The following is a 16794-nucleotide window of genomic DNA, read 5'->3' as shown; positions in this document are numbered from 1 at the left end:
TCACTACAGACCCAATTTAATTTTCCTATATCTTCTTTGTTTGTCTTTCCTTGGATCATGCCTGAAACTGATTCTTTCTGGATTAGTCTATCTCATTAGCAGATATGTATAAATAATAAAAAATACACATTCTAGAAATGAATTGTTGTGTGGCTTATAAAAGGTGTTAACACTGGATGCATTTAAACAAAGAGTCTGACCAAAGTTAATCTTAATGCAGTAGCTACTCAGTATTTTCAGTCATAATCTGAATACCCCACTGCATTTTCTGTGCTACTTAATTTGTTAAATAAAAAGTAACCGAGTGTACTGTGACATCAGGGAAAGCAGTAGAGTCAGATGAGGTCTCAGCAGATATGATCAAAATGTTGGTTGAGTTAAGGGAGAAATGGCTGAAGAGGGCACTCATAGCAGTATGGAGAGAAGGCTATATCCCATATACTGAAGAATAAGCATTCTAGAGCCAGTGTTCAAGAACAAAGGGGAGAGTCACACATATGGGCAGTACAGAGGTATCAAACTCCTGTCGCAAAGTATGTAGGTTCTGGAGACGGTGATTGATAAACAAGTATACAAAGCAGTAGAGGATAAGATGGAAGACAAGCAGTCTGAATTCAGGTCATGGTGCAGCACAAGTGACCAATTGTTCACAGTGTGACAGCTAGTTGAGAAGAAGATGAAAAAAGTGTCCAACTGGAGACTCCTAGACTTGGAGAAGGCATATAAAAAGGTCCCAGAAATGATTTGGGTAGTGCTGTGATGGTTTGAAGTTCCAGAAACAATTGTAGAAGGAGGAGGTCAAAGCTATGTATAAAAACCCAGTGACACAAGCACAAAGATGTTTGGACTCATACAGGGGTTGCTAGTGGGGGTGGTTGTACATCAGGTTCAGCTCTGAGTCCACTGCTTTTCATGCTGGTGATGGACTACATTAACAAACAGACCAGAGGGGACAGATCAACAAAGTTGCTGTATACAGACAATGGAGCATCACAGGCAGACTCTGAGCAAGATTGTCTCCAAATGATAGGAGATTAGAATGAACACAGGGAAGGACATTGCGTACAGATAAGTTGCGATGGATACAAATTGGGTAAATCAGTAGAAGCTGAGACATGAGATAGGATGGGAAAATAGTGCAAAAGATTAGCAGCTTCAAGTGTTTAGCAGGTGTGTTTGAGGATAAGGAAAGCCTGAATGGGGAGGTCAAAGGTAAAATAAAATGGGCTGCAGCCAACTGGCGCAGAGTGTCAGAGGTAGTCTGGGATAGAAAAATGACAAAGTAGCTGAAAAGTAAGGTACACAAAAACAGTTGTGGAACCAGTACTACTATATGGTACTGAAACATGAGCAGTGAAAGCAGAGCAGTGGAAGAAGCTAGAGGTGATGGAGATGAAGTGCCTTGAGATGGGTGGTAGGATGAACAATATGAGACAAATGAAAAAAATGAGGACATTAGAGCAGACACTCAAGTAGCTCCAATTACAGAAAAAGTCAGAGAACAGATTACAGTGATTTAGGCACATATTCAGAAAAGCAGAAGGCAATCTAGTGAAGAAAATGTGGGACAGAGAAGAAGAAGGCAAGAAGAAGCAAGGCCATTCAGCAAAGAGATGAATGGATGGGTTGTATGAAAGAAGACCTGTGACAATCAGGCATGACTGTTGAAGAAGGTAACAGTGGCACTGAATCGAAAGAGATGCATGAGTTGACAACACCCCGATCCCATGCAGAAAATGTGAAAAATGGGGTTGTTGATGATGATGATGATGGTGATGACACAGTATGGAAAATAGCACATAGTCAAGACACATTTCTCGGTTGCCCTCCTGCAGCATAGTCATAGATTAACTGAGAGCTAAGCAGTCAATAAAATGAAGTAAAGCACAATAAAATAAAATGTATGATTAGACAAAAGAATACCGATTATGTCTACCACATATTCCTGACCCATGGAAGTGGTTATCACTATTTGTGTAGTCTATACCCTCTTCACTGTACCATCTGCATCTTGTACTGAGCTTGGAATTCCCAGGCACACTGCTGATGGCCATCAATGTATTATGCGCTCAGATATACTCTCTCAAACCTTCTCGTGGAGTCAAACCATTTATCTTTTTCATCATAACAATACAAGGTAATAAGTAATGGTACTATTGTGTAGACACAGCCATCCATCACATCTTCTGCCTTTTCTCTACTCCAGCTGCTGCTCCTTATATTTCTTAATGTGGTCAAACAGGCACTGGATACACACTCATATCTTAATTCTGCAGAACTTGCACAACTTGAAATGTGTGATCTAGCTTTCCAATTTCTCCTTCTGACACCTTGGGATAATTTCTATAACAGGCCAATGGCATTGAAAAAGGCAACTAGGCCACTATGACCATTATTTATAAAGCAAAAGCATGATTAACAGATACTGAGAACATGCAGCACATAACTGTAGCAATCTATCCAATGAAGGGTAAGTTACTTTTTAATAATGTAGTTGAATGCAGTATTTAAATATGATATAATGCTAAATCATAACGCTCAGCCTTTTAGCACAAGAAATCTGGACAAAGCCAGAAATAATGGGTGACAAATGCCCAAAGGTAGAGGCAGATTTTAAGTATTACCATTATAAACTCAGAAAGATGGTTGAATAACATGTTTTGCATTAGTATGCATTTTCTGAAGGATATAAAGTTTGAAACTCAAACGTCATTATTTAATGACTTCAACTGTCAATGATTTTACAGAAAACCACAAATTTTATGAGGCACAGACCAAAAATATTAGGCTAAAATCTAGACATTTTGTGAAAAATTGGATACTTGAGAGGTATGTGCTGAATCAGAATTGTAATTGGAATTTTAAATCAATTTTTAATAAAACAATTGACCAGTTTATACTAATCTGTCTATAAAATAATTGTACTCATTAAAAGAAGGAAACATTAGCTTTTAACATCACCAATTTTAATTCTTAAAGTTTTAATGCACTGGGGAATGTTTCTGATCTAAACTCATAATGCTGAGGATGTGAAAAGACACCTTACCATTATTTGAAATATAGATTGTTTGCTTCCTGTCACAGTCCTGCTCAACACCATAAATCTCCACAGCTACTAATGGATCAGAAATGGGGTCCATCACAGTGGTCCCCTCTTTTGGCAGTTGATGAGCTGAGATTACCTGGAGATTAAGAAGAAAACTGAGTTGTACTTTACTACAAAACTAATAACAGTGGCCAGTTTAAATGGTATAGTTACATATGAACAGAGTTTGCTATTCATACTGTAGACACTGGTGGATTTTTGATTTGGTATGTCACAGACATGCACACAGACATATCTAGATCCATTTGACATGCCCTTGTTTGGACACATAGTGAAGACAGCATGTTTATGAGTAAAGGGTTTTCTAAGTGGACAGGAATGCATTTATATAAAAAGCTGCAGCATTTGAAGAAGACACTGGAAACATTACATGTTGGCATTCCAGAACTATACTAATTGTAAATGGAACCTCATGATTCTACATTGCATCTCGACATATATTCCTGTATAGCTTCAATGTCATTTGGATTACCAGGCATTTTTATTTTTTATTCAAATTGTTGACTTTTACAATAGCTAGACTCTGTCCATGTTTGAAACATGCATGCAACACAACTCAGAAATACAATGTAACATCAAGCATTGTCAAGGTAACTCCTTTACAAAATATGTGTGTGCTCATTGAGTTTAATCCCTTAATGCTGTCTTGAATCATTTCAGAACTTGAGTTGGTACCACTATTTTTTGTGAAAATTAAAGTATATATATTTTTTTAAATATTTAAAAAATAAAAAATATTGAATTGCTTCCGATTAGTTGGGGTAATACAGTCCAATTAGTACAGCTACTAAGTGATCTCGCAGTGACCCTAGAAAGAGAGATGGCTATGTTGCTTAGCTGTGTGCAGCTTTCTTCCCCCACTTTGCTGTATGGCTCTTAAGGATGTGGATTGTAACTGGGTGTCATACGAACTGATAGCAGTAGTTTAGAAGACAACTGATGTCATTGTTTGTTGGAGTTTTTCACACTTTTAATTAGGGCACTTAAACAGACAGAGCTCATATCTATATTCTGAGCAGTATTCTCTTTTCATTGGGAAATCTACACTCCAAAAAGGCTAGATATAAACTAACTATGGGTAATCTATATGTGATACCTGCCTGCCACTTTATATTTGAGTTTTGCTAAAAATAACAAATAAAAACATGATCTCAATATTACTAAAACTGCACTCTTAGTTACTTACATTTGCTGTTTGTAAGCAGTAGCTTATATTTTGTAGTAAAAAGCTATTTATTTTTTTTTCTGGGGAGTTTTGAAAAAATAATCATTTCATCATTCCCCCCTCACTCAATCTGCACAGTTGTACATTGCCTATACTAATGAAACATTTGCGATTGCAAAAAAGGTACATTTTTATTTCATATGGGGGTGGCATACAAACACGTAGCCTGGTTGTCTTTGTTGCTGGGAGACCAGAAATTACCACTTCTTGTTTTGTCTTTCGGCTTTTTCCCGGTTAGAGGTTGCCACAGCGGTACTTCAGTCTGCTAATGATTGGCAGTGGATTTTATGGTGCCGAGTTGCCAGCCCGACATCCAACCTTCAAAGAAGGCACACCCATTCATGTACGCATCTACCTGCATGTCTTTAAACATCATACGAACACGAGGAGGACATGCAGACTCCACACAGAAGGCGCTCCAGACAAGAATCGAATGGGGGAACCTCTTGCTGTGAGGCAACAACGCTAACTGCTGCACTACCCACCACTCCTTGTGATCAGATTAAATTTGAAATTTCTGATACTGCAGTACACCATTAGGGGGTGTTGCACCCTTGATTGTGCCATCCATTGGATGAGATCTTAAACAGAGGTCCCATCTACTTGATTTGCTGGTAGCTAAGGTAGATGTAATAGATTCCATGGTACCTATCAAAAAGAGTAAAGGAAGTTCTCCAATGCCCTGGCCAAATTCCACTATCAATATAAATATCATCTTTGGTCTCCCCATGAAAACAGGCCTCTAGCCTAGGCAGATTAACGCTGTCAACAAAAGATGTGTGTGGATATGTATGCATATATATATATATATATATATATATATATATATATATAGATATATATATATATATATATATATATATATATATATATATATATATATATATATAGGTAAATAGATACAGATATATATATATATAAATATATATAGATACAGATTATATATATATATATATATATATATATATAGAGAGAGAGAGAGAGATATGTAGCTATATAAATAGCTATAGACATAGCTATCTTTATATAAATATATGTGTGTGTGTGTGTGTGTGTGTGTGTGTGTGTGTGTGTGTGTGTGTGTGTGTGTGTGCTATATATATATATATATATATATATATATATATATATATATATAAAATATATATGTATATGTATATGGGTCCCCTTCAAAACATCTAAAACCCATAACATCTAATTTCATAACATTGAGACCAGAACATCTAAAACCCATAACATCGAATTTCATAACATCCAACACTACAAATTACATGAAAATGGGTCTATATCAGTTCAATGAAACAGCTCATCATCGAATACAACAACCTCGAACTTCTAACCATGAAATCTAAAAACATTGAAAGCTCAGAAATCACTGTTCTGAGAAACACACACACAACACAAGCACACCAAAAAAAAAACAGCAATCCACACACATACACTTAAAATCCTGCATCTAACCCTACACTAAACTGTACATACAGTACTCTCTATCCACTATCCTTAACCCAAACCCCAACCCTAAGATCCGTCGCTATCACACACTCACCTCACCCAGGCCCTAACCCTAATTCACATACCCCGCCCTAACTCTAAAGTCTGTCACTATCACACACTCACCTCACCCGTGCCCTAACCCTAACTCACATACCCCACCCTAACCCTAAAGTCTGTCACTATCACACACTCACCTCACCTGCGCCCTAACCCTAACTCACATACCCTGCCCTAACCCTAAATTCTGTCACTATCTTATTATAGTTGCCTGACAGACTCAGTGACTGAAGATCTTACTACACTGAGTTATAGAAAGTAGTTGGAGCCAATCACTCTACAGGCCACAGGCATGCTGTTCTTGTCAGTGTCAATGTGAAAATTAATATTTAATTTTTAACTGATACAGTGGTTGGCAGCTTTTATGATTGTATACCAGATATCACAGACTACTGGATATTACTTCAACAGTATCCACTCTGCAAAACAAGAACTGAGTTATTCTTGGTGGGGGAAATACATATTGTTTTGTTCTCATCAGCAGATTTGTTTGAAACATTATATGCTTGCAGATCAGATAATACTTGCTTCTGGAATTGATGGGGGAGGTCTTGTACTCTGAAAAGCCACATATTTGCTATTCTTGCCATAGGGGGCATAAATATTACGTAGTACAGATTTTTGGGAATTACTGGGATAGCAATTGCTCTGTACAGCACTTAATTAATAATATTTGTTCATTATTGGCCTCAGAGTTTTTTACATTGTTGGTTTATCTCCCAACATCAAAGGATAGCACTGCATTTCATGTTCTTCCAATGGACGTAAATTATAATGAATGAATCAGAGGAGCTGCAAATGTCAAAAACATTAGTATAACCTAGTACGTACTGTCTCTCTTATTTATGTAGCTTCCACTGTGGTAGCATCCTTGAGAAAGCTAATCCGCTCAATCTTTTTTCAGAAGTTTAGTTTAATTATTGCTTCAAATTTTGACCTAAAATCAGTTATAAATACATAATGTTAGGTTGTACAAAAAGGTTTGAAGATAGCAGCTTGAAAAACTTGCACTCTTCAGCTTGTATATGGAATTTGTGACTAAACTGACAGAATAATTCCTTTAGTTTACTACGTCCCAGGAATGTAAATAGTTCAGTCATTTATGTTGCTTGGTATTTATAACTTGTGATTATCCATATGATACAGTTGTTCTGTAGTATGCAAAGCAAATATGTTAACCACTCTGCAACCATTAGGATATTTTAAGATTGTTATTAAATTTCTGATGTGCAAAGTACTTTCTGTGTCAGACAGTACAGTGCATTTTAGATTAATTTCTCTTTGCTTCCTCTTTTATGTGAAACATTAAATTAACTTTTAGGGAGCTATTTTGTGTCATAACATATCTTTCCATAGGATATTTTTTTTTTTGTAATTTTACAATTTACGCATATCTAAAGGCTTACATAGTGAGAAAAGTGACATTTCTAAGAATAAATCAATTAATATAGACCCAGAATAGTAGCCTAAAGCTGAAACAAGATCTGTAATGAGTTAAATGACTATTTTGATTATATGAGGGCATGCTGCATTCCAGATTCACTATCTGCTGAAAGAACTTTTGAGAATGAAAACTTTTGAGAGTAAACAGTTAATGATAGCATTTTCAAGCATTTCAAAGCTCATTTGTTGAGTTTTTCAGAAATTAGCCAGACAAATGATCAAAGTTATATTTTTACACTCATTACACAGAGCAGGGAAAAGCTTTCATTCCTTGCCTCTAATCCAAATGGTGTACTAGGAGATGGGATTTCTGAGAAAGAGATGTTGGAAAAAAGGAGATGGGATTTCTGAGAAAGAGATGTTGGAAAAAAGTGCAAAAGAGTTAAAATTCTACCCATACAGATAATTTAAGTTTTAAAAAATCTCATTATCCAGCAAATAAGTTTGATCTATCTTCTAGGTCATATGTATATACATTAGAATTGTTTATAGGGAGCTTTCTATTAAAAGGCAAAGCTTTTATAATCTGGTAAGGGATTTACTACATATCAGATTGCTTGCTTTTCTTAAGTCTTTTTGCAAAGAAACTTACAAGTCTTGCTGAGAAAAGGTGGCCTCATGTTGTCTAGAGTTGCCAGGAAGGTTAATGGGCGAGCAACCAATTTTGCTAGGTTCAAGTCTTACAAAAGTGGATTTGAACCCTATTGTCCACATCCTCATTAACAGATTTGTAGCATAAAAAGAAAATAAGATGTTATTTTCTTTAGTGATTGTGTACAGTATATAAGATTAGTGGTAAGAAGCTGTGTTCTTCTAGCACTATTCCTGTTAAAGATTTTGTAATCTGGTAAGGGATTTACTACATATCAGACTGTTTGCTTTTCTTAAGTCTTTTTGCAAAGAAACTTACAAGTCTTGCTGAGAAAAGGTGGCCTCATGTTGTCTAGAGTTGCCAGGAAGGTTAATGGGCGAGCAATCAATTTTGCTAGGTTCAAGTCTTACAAAAGTGGATTAGAACCCTATTGTCCACATCCTCGTTAACAGATTTGTAGCATAAAAAGAAAATAAGATGTTATTTTCTTTAGTGATTGTGTACAGTATATAAGATTAGTGATAAGAAGCTGTGTTCTTCTAGCACTATTCCTGTTAAAGATTTAAGTTTATTAATTTTCATGACAATTGCCAGTAGAATGCGAATGAACAATCCAGCTGGTTTACAAGATTATGAAACTAAAATCTTATAGATTTTAGATGCTGCACACAGATTGAGTTAAAAATGTATAGGACTGTGTATTATGCATTTCTGCGACTGACAAGAAGGTAAGCATTATTAAAAGGGCAGCTTTATTTAGATTACATTATCTCTGAGAACACAATGCTGCCTGTTTCTGGTGGTGCTTCTTTTGCACTTATTGTAATTTGTTTAAAATAGCAGCTGAAGAACAAAAATAAAACAAAACAAAATAAACATACAAACAACATCAACTGTACCTGTCTTCTGAATCCTTTTCAGTTCTACTTTCAGTACAGTAAGAGGAAAGAATCCTTTTTACCAGAGGTGGCTGTGTGATCACTGTTCTTTTCATGGGCACAATCTATTACAAAAATATATTTTTTTTCTCATGTGGTCTGGGCAGGTCCCTATATCTCCACTAGTAGTCTATATTCCTTTGAAGTATACCGATCGTAGACTATTGTCTATGCAGTGTCAGTAGCAGTGGCTGTCTTGTTGCCCCAGCCTTCTCATCTTGTTTAATATCTGACGTTTTGTCTGCCCACAGAAGAATGTGACACTCATTAAAATCCTATGCCACAACTGCTGAGTCTCAAAAGATGCTCTCTTATTTAAAAATGTTATGAATATAGTGTGCCATATGGAAATAAACACAATTAGGACAAGAACAAATAGAAAAACATCTTATTATATTGTATGGGATAATTTACAAAATTTGTTAAAAAAAATTTAATTTCAATAGCATGGTATTTTAGTTTAATTAATTGATCTGATTGTAGTGGATGTCTTTGTAAATACTTTAGTTGTTTTGTTGAATATTATAATAATACCTATTTTTAATTACTTGTACAAAATTGTTATGATATTTCTCTTATATGTTAAAACAATAAACCTGTTTTGAAAAAAAAAAAAAGATGCTCTCTTGTCTTCATGTTGAAGGTGTTCTTACATACAACATGGTCTCTTGTCCACTACTGTCTCTGATAGGTTAATGCTGAACTACCCAGAGGGGAAGTCAACAGTGCTATCTCATGAAAATGTTAATAAAATCTAGTTTCTTAATTCTGGTATAGCCATAACTATGGCTTTAATTGTTTCATAAATTGTATTATCATATGGTAACATAAAACAGTCAACTGAAAGTCGTTTGCCAGTCTCCTTGTATCTTCCTAGTTCTGTTACTTAAATCTCTTGATTATTAGAGATTGAGCCTGCAATGCCTTTCAAGCATGTTATGTGACTTCTGCAGCTGTGGCTCCCTTAAATGAAAAAGATACAAACTTTGCATCCTACCAAGATACAAAGAATGCAAGGCTCTAGTCCCTGTTTTCTCTCACAGCAGTTTCTCCCTAACCTTAACGTCCACAGAGTCTATACAAATTTTGAGAGTGTGGAAGATGAAGACACTTCCATCACATTGCTGTTTCATGAATACGCCAGCTTTGTGTCACAGAGTGATAAAGCCTTGACTGGGAGCCATATTACCCATGTCTGAACAGTGGTTCAGGAGCTGGAAGAGCTGGGGAAGGGGTGGGAGAGGCACAAACTTTTAATGGCATGCCACCCATGGCAAAGAAATGTGGTCAGTGCATCTATCATTCAGGTCTGTTGAAGTTTAACACTTGGTTTCAACGAAAGCACTAACCGGATATTTATTTTAGCAAATAAAGTATTTTGTGTGACTTTTCAATATATAGAGTCCATGGACTACCGTTTCTTTTTATCTGAGTTTTGAGTGTGCTTTTCCATTTTTTTTATCTCAGATTCTGCCAGACCCAGACACTGTTAGTAAAATTTCCCAGTATAGTAGCACCAGACTGCCAACAAACAACCCCCCCCCCCCTTCTGTTATTCCTCTTCTTTTCCTTCCAAGACATAGCTTTCTAATCTTTTCCTACGCATGCTAGCTAAGCATTGGGTCTACTTTAATTAAACAAAAGTGGAATCCGTCGAATACGAATCTGTCGACACATAAACAGCGAAACACGATAATGTCGAACACGCAAAACCACAAAATTTAAACATTGAAACCGCAATAGTCGGCCAACCCCACCGCCCGTAACATACTTCCTACACAAACACAACAACAAAAAACACATACATACACTAACCAAAACCCTACTACTAACCCTAAATTAAAGCACCAAAACCCCACTTGTAACCCTAAACTAAACCCCACATACACAACTATCTATGCACTACCCTTAACCCCTCCATAACCCTAAGGTCCGTAACTACCGAACACTTACCCTGTAGAACTATATCCACACAAAGTAAATATTCCACACACATACACTTAACAAAACCCTACACTAAACCTTACATACATTACCTATCTATGCACTTACCTTAACCCGCACTCTAACCCTGAGGTCCGTAACTACCGCACACTTACCTTACGGAGCTATACCGCAGATGGGCCAACTACGACAATTCAACATTTCCAATTTCGCTATTTAGTGCATTCGATGTTTCCACGTTCAGCTGTTTACATGTCGACGGATTCGTATTCAACGGATTCCGCTTTCGTTTAATTAAAGTAGACCCCTAAGCATTCCATACCCAAGCAAAAAGGATAGGGATCAAAAGTCACCTTTGTCTTCTGTCCCCAGTTTAATGCTTATCAAACCTGACAGATATGAGTGTTCACCATTGTTGTCACCCCTAAATATCACACTCTAAAAGAGGTGATTATGGTCCTTGAGATATTAATTTTCATCCAGACCGGATTAATTATTTCTTGTTTGTATATGAACATCTTTTTTAAAAGCTTGGTGGCTCAGTGGTAGGATTTTTGTGTCATCCGGCTTGCATCTCAAGAATTCAGATTTCAGTACTGAGTTCCAGTCACTGTGTGGATTTTGCATGTTATCTCCATCTTTATGTGCATTTTTCTGCATACTAATTTTACACTTTTACTGTTATTTAATTTTCTTGCAAAGCTTGTGCATTGCACATTGCACTGTATGTGCAAGCAGATGCTGTCTACTCTACTGCTACTGACGAGACTGTATGGCTATGTATTTTTGTGGAACTGTGAAAGGAAAGAAAGGGATGTCTACTTTGCAACAGTTTTTGTGCATCATCCTGCCAGCATACTGTGCCTCTCTTTTTTTTTGGTGGGGGCATCGTCTATGCATGCAAATTAAGTGCTATCCCTTCTGCAAACATTTTTCTTCATCTGTGGTCACCTTCCATCTGTAGGTGTGTCCTGTAATGTACAGACATCAGATGTTGACCTGTTAGCAGGCAGATATATTGCTTATATCATTGCCTTAGTTAGTGGTTCTTTAGTGGTCAACAGGGTCTGTTATTTGAACACATGATCAGTTCATTTATTACAAATGCATCCATGTGACCATAAACATGGCCAAAAATAACTGCCACAATAAAGAGGCTTCAGGACGAACACAAAATATTTAATCGTGTTAAGTGTTTTCATCTTTGCAAAGCAAATGAAATGGCTCATTTATATCTGTGTGTGTGTGTGTGTGTGTGTGTGTGTGTGTGTGTGTGTGTGTGTGTGCATACACACACACACACACACACACACACATATATATATATATATATATATATATATATATATATATATATCATAGGATCGAAAGCTCAAGAGACTGAAAATAAAAATATCAGACATGGGAATTTGCCTCTTGTCCACTGTTGTGCAATCTTGGAGTTGGTATATTTAATTAATAGGAGGTAAGAGGGGCACAACCCCACACATTGAAGGTGCAAGCTTGCCCTTGTATTAAAAATGCTTTTGATATTTTGTGTTTTAGATAATTTGTTTTTCAGTCTTTTGTGCTTTTCTCTCACTCTCTATTATGGGTCCTTATTATTTAATCGAATGCATTTTGAACGGCATTTACTCTAACATGAGATTCGTCAAACTGTTCTGATTGAGACTGCATTATGGTGGGGTCAGGAAATTTGCCTTTTCTACACTGTAGTGCAATCTTGGAGTTGGTATATTTAATTAGCAGGGGGTGTAGAGGGTGCAACCCCCCCCGTATGAGGGGGTTAAATAAACAGCATTTCTGATAAACTGCCATTCGATGGTGTGCATTTTGGATGATATAGTATAGACCCCAACATATATATATAGATATATATATAGATATAGATATATATATATATATATATATATATATATATATATATATACACACACACACTCACACACACACACACACACACACACACACACACACACACATACACACACTACAGAATCCTGAAAGGCCAAAATCCTGAAGACCAAAATCCTGAAAACTCAAAATTCTGAAAACACAGGATACCAACACTTACTATATTCTAGCACAAGTACATACAGAAACATACTACCCTTTAACTATACACAGGGGGGCAAGCTCCCCTGCACCCCCTGCTACTTAAATATAACAACTCCGAAAACCCCCCTGCACCCCCACACCACCTGCTACTTAAATATATTAACTTCAAGACTGCACTTTAGTACACTAAGTGCAATTTTGGAGTTGATATATTTAAGTAGCAGGGAGTGTGGGGGCACAGCCCCTCACATGGGGGTGCAGAGGGGCTTGCCCCCCTGCTTATACTTGGAGAAGAGTAATATGGTTTGGGTTTTATTTGTTTCTGTATGTACTTGTGCTGGAATATAGTAAGTGTTGGTATCCTGTGTGTTTTCAGGATTTTGAGTTTTCAGGATTTTTAACTTTCAGGATTTTGGTCTCAGGATTTTGGTCTTGGGATTTTGGGCTTTCAGGATTTTGTAGCACTCCCAAAATATCAAATCCCACTTGGAAGGTAACATGAATAACCAAGTTAAATTAAATTAAAAAGGAATGAAGAAGGGTGGGATATGTTCTTATTGTCATTGCATCAATGATAGCATTAGTATAGTAACAGGCAATTTTCCAAAGACAATAGCCAACAATGGTAGATTTAATTGAGCAACAGTTGGAGCTGTTTTTGCATGGGTAAAACCCAGCATCCTCTTAAAAATAGAATATACCTATATTTATATGCAGTTGAGAAAAAGGATAACAAAAATGCAGTTGGTAAACATAGCATGAATCTGTGAATGTTTTAAAAAGTTAACTCGTCACCTTCTTGAGAAGGTAAAAAATTGTTAGAGGGCTAAAAGGGAGACATACCTTGAATCCTGTGAATTGTGTTGGCAAACTCTATAAATAGCACTTTAAATTGAAAGCAAAAAAAGATTTAACTACATGGTTATTAAGAGGTTTCTATATGTTATTTTTATGGACTGTACATGACGTTGGAACATGTAAAATTTTATGCGGTTTTTACACAGTTTTTCATATATACATATTTCTACGTTTCATAATATTTTATACAATTGTATATACATTTCTTATGAAGTGATAGAATGGCAATATTATCTGGTACTTCAAAGTAAGGTGTTTCTTTAAATGAACTGATGTTTGGAATTGACATACATTATTTACCAAATGGAAATGATATGTAATTTCTTCTGAAGTTCCAGTCAACTAAAGGAACAAAAACACTTAATTTTTTGGATAATAAAGACTGGAGTATTGATGTGCAAATTATGTGTTCATTGATTTTCCTTTTGGATAACTAGTGATAATCAGACTCACACGTGCATGTATATATATATATATATATATATATATATATATATATATATATATATATATATATTAATACACACACACACGCACACACAGACACACACACACACACACACACACACACACACACACACACACACACACACATTCACAGGTTCATAGGTAAGTACTAGGCAATCAGCCTGCAGACAATTTCAAGCCTAGCCAAAAAAATCCTATTCAAAATGTCCCTCTAGTCTCAAGGAAGGCAAGACAAGACAGACCAGGTGAGAATTTGAAGCTGCTCATCTAATTATCTAAGTTTACTATGAAGGTGGCAAGGGTGGTACTCTGTTTGACAATTAGAGAAAGTTTCTTCAGAGGTGAGGGATAGACTGAGATATGAATTTATCATGCCAACATGTCTTATTTATCTGCTGATGAAGGCTTAGTTCCTTTAACCGAGTGTTTGATACACTATTAGTTCTGCAAAGAAATTGGAGGTCAAATAGGGTTGGATCTTTCATGGCACAAAAGGCTAAACATAGGTCTCTTTGGAGGAGTCTGTAAGATTCTGAATACAGAGAAAGGGCTACCAGCCTTTCCTGATAACTAGAATTTTTGAGGTCACTCAAAATAACTTTTTAGTTATGACTCTCTGAAGTCTGTCACGTTGTTTGATATATTTAGGTAAACACATGCCAAAAAGTACATTACATTTAATAATGGGTCTGATAAGTTATGAGTAAAGAAGAATTAAGACTTCTTTGGATCTCATGGAGATGCCTTTGGAAATTAGATGGGCTGCATTGCATAAAAGGCTTTCTGAGCTACTGTAGAAACATGATGGTCAAATGATAAGGAATTATCAACAAGAGTACCTAGATCCTTGGCCTTGGTAAGAGAGGCGCAGGCCATCTCTGTTAAAATCGGAAGATGTGTCAGCCATCTCTTCTCAAGCTGAAACATACTGGATCCCCCTACAATGACACCAACTACATAACCAATTATTAAATCCAATCATTTTGTCTTTGAATCTCAACATCATTTTGGGTGATGGCAAAATACCACTCAAAACCAGTGTCTTTCCTGCCTAATACACATACATAGCAAGGTCAGTCATATCCTTTTGCATGTCCCTCTGGGTAGAGTGACCAAAGTTGTTCATCCCCACATAGACCACTATCAGGTCATAATCATATTTGTCAGGATGGAGGGATCTAAGAGCCCTTGTTACATCCTGGATTCTGGCTGCAGAAAGACAGCTGTCACCCTATTCTTATAGGTTCATAGGGTTATAGGTGTTTACTAGGCTAATAACCACAAGGAGCTTTTTAAGCATAGCCATGCATCCTAAATGTATTTATTTATTTAACATTTGTTAACCAAGAAGGTCCGACTTGGAATGAAGCCAATTTTCAGGGGAGGCCCGGGGAGAAACACTCCAGATGCATGTCTTCGTAATGTGGGAGGAAACCGGAGCACCCGGAGGAAACCCACATGAACACAAGGAGGACATGCAGACTCCACACAGAAGTAGCCCCAGCTGATAATTGAACCAGAGAACCTCTTGCTGTGAGGCAACAATGCTACCGCTACACCAAAGCACCGTCCACATCTCTGACAAGTTCTGATACCCTTAATAAGTGTAAAAATGGGCCTGAGAGATGAACTATTTACAGGTTACCTGTGTCCATTGTTTTTTTTGTAAAGGATGAATACCTTTCAGTTTAAGAAAACAGTATACATCTTCAGAACATGAATTTATTCATTTGCAATTATAAAAAAAAAAACAGAAGCATTTCTACCTAATTAAAAATGACATTTTCTCTCACTAAGTATGCAAATACATGACTCATAATAAAGTCACATATAGGATGATAGGATCATAGGAAGTTACTAGGCTAATGGCCCTGGGGCCCTTATAAGCCTAGCCAAGAGTTTATCCCCAAAAAAGAAACCTCAGTCAGCACCTGTTGCCCCTATCAATGAGGGACAAAGGTGGAACCCCTGGGACAAATTTGTGGTTTCCCATCCACTCATCAAGGTTGCTCTTGAAGAGGGTCAGTGAGGTACTCTGTTTGATATGTATGGAACGTCTATTCCAGAGATGGGGTAGCCTATGGGAGACAAAGCTGCCTCTCCAGCAGGTTTTGTTCATGTTGCATATTAGATTTAGGCCTATCGAGCGGGTAATGCACAAGGAGTTAGACTTACGGATATGAAGCATCTCTAGTAGGGCAGGGTCCGATATTGCCTTGTAGGTGAGACACAGATCACTTCTGAACAATCTGTATGATACCGAGTAGAGTGACAATGATTTGTGCCTGTCCACATAGGACAGGTGTTGGAGGTCATGGATTCTCTTTGGGAGGTATTTCTGTGGCCTTTCCAGTTGGTGCAGGTGTTTGGAGTGGTACATACCAAACGGGGCATTATACTCAATTATAGGCCTAATAAGGGAGGAGTACAGAGAGGTAATAACCTCTTTTTCTGGATGCAATCCCTTTACTTATGAGATGATCTAAGTAAAAGGCTTTTCTGACCTCTGCCACCACATGATGGTCGAATGTGAGATTGTTGTTAACCTGAGTACCCAGGTCTCTCACCAAAGGTTGTGTGCTTAGGGGGTTGCCGTTGATGTGATAAT

The 16794-nt window shown here is 36.9% G+C and overlaps 1 protein-coding gene across 2 annotated transcripts in view; it reads right to left on the bottom strand.

The window, feature by feature from the left end:
- Positions 1-16794, bottom strand: part of PLCD1 (phospholipase C delta 1) — a 1599641-nt gene that overhangs the window by 184942 nt on the left and 1397905 nt on the right. The window contains exon 13 of one of the 2 annotated variants that reach the window (XM_044067555.1): positions 3047-3182. The exons of the other annotated variant lie outside the window; for it this stretch is intronic. Coding sequence (XP_043923490.1) covers positions 3047-3182 — 136 coding nt within the window. The remainder of the gene's footprint in view (positions 1-3046; positions 3183-16794) is intronic. 2 annotated transcript variants of the gene reach the window in all.

The sequence above is a fragment of the Protopterus annectens genome, chromosome 3.part1 (assembly GCF_019279795.1).
Source record: "Protopterus annectens isolate FY-2018-M chromosome 3.part1, PAN1.0, whole genome shotgun sequence".
Lineage (NCBI taxonomy): Eukaryota > Metazoa > Chordata > Ceratodontiformes > Protopteridae > Protopterus > Protopterus annectens.
This window is presented reverse-complemented; position numbering and strand designations above follow the sequence as displayed.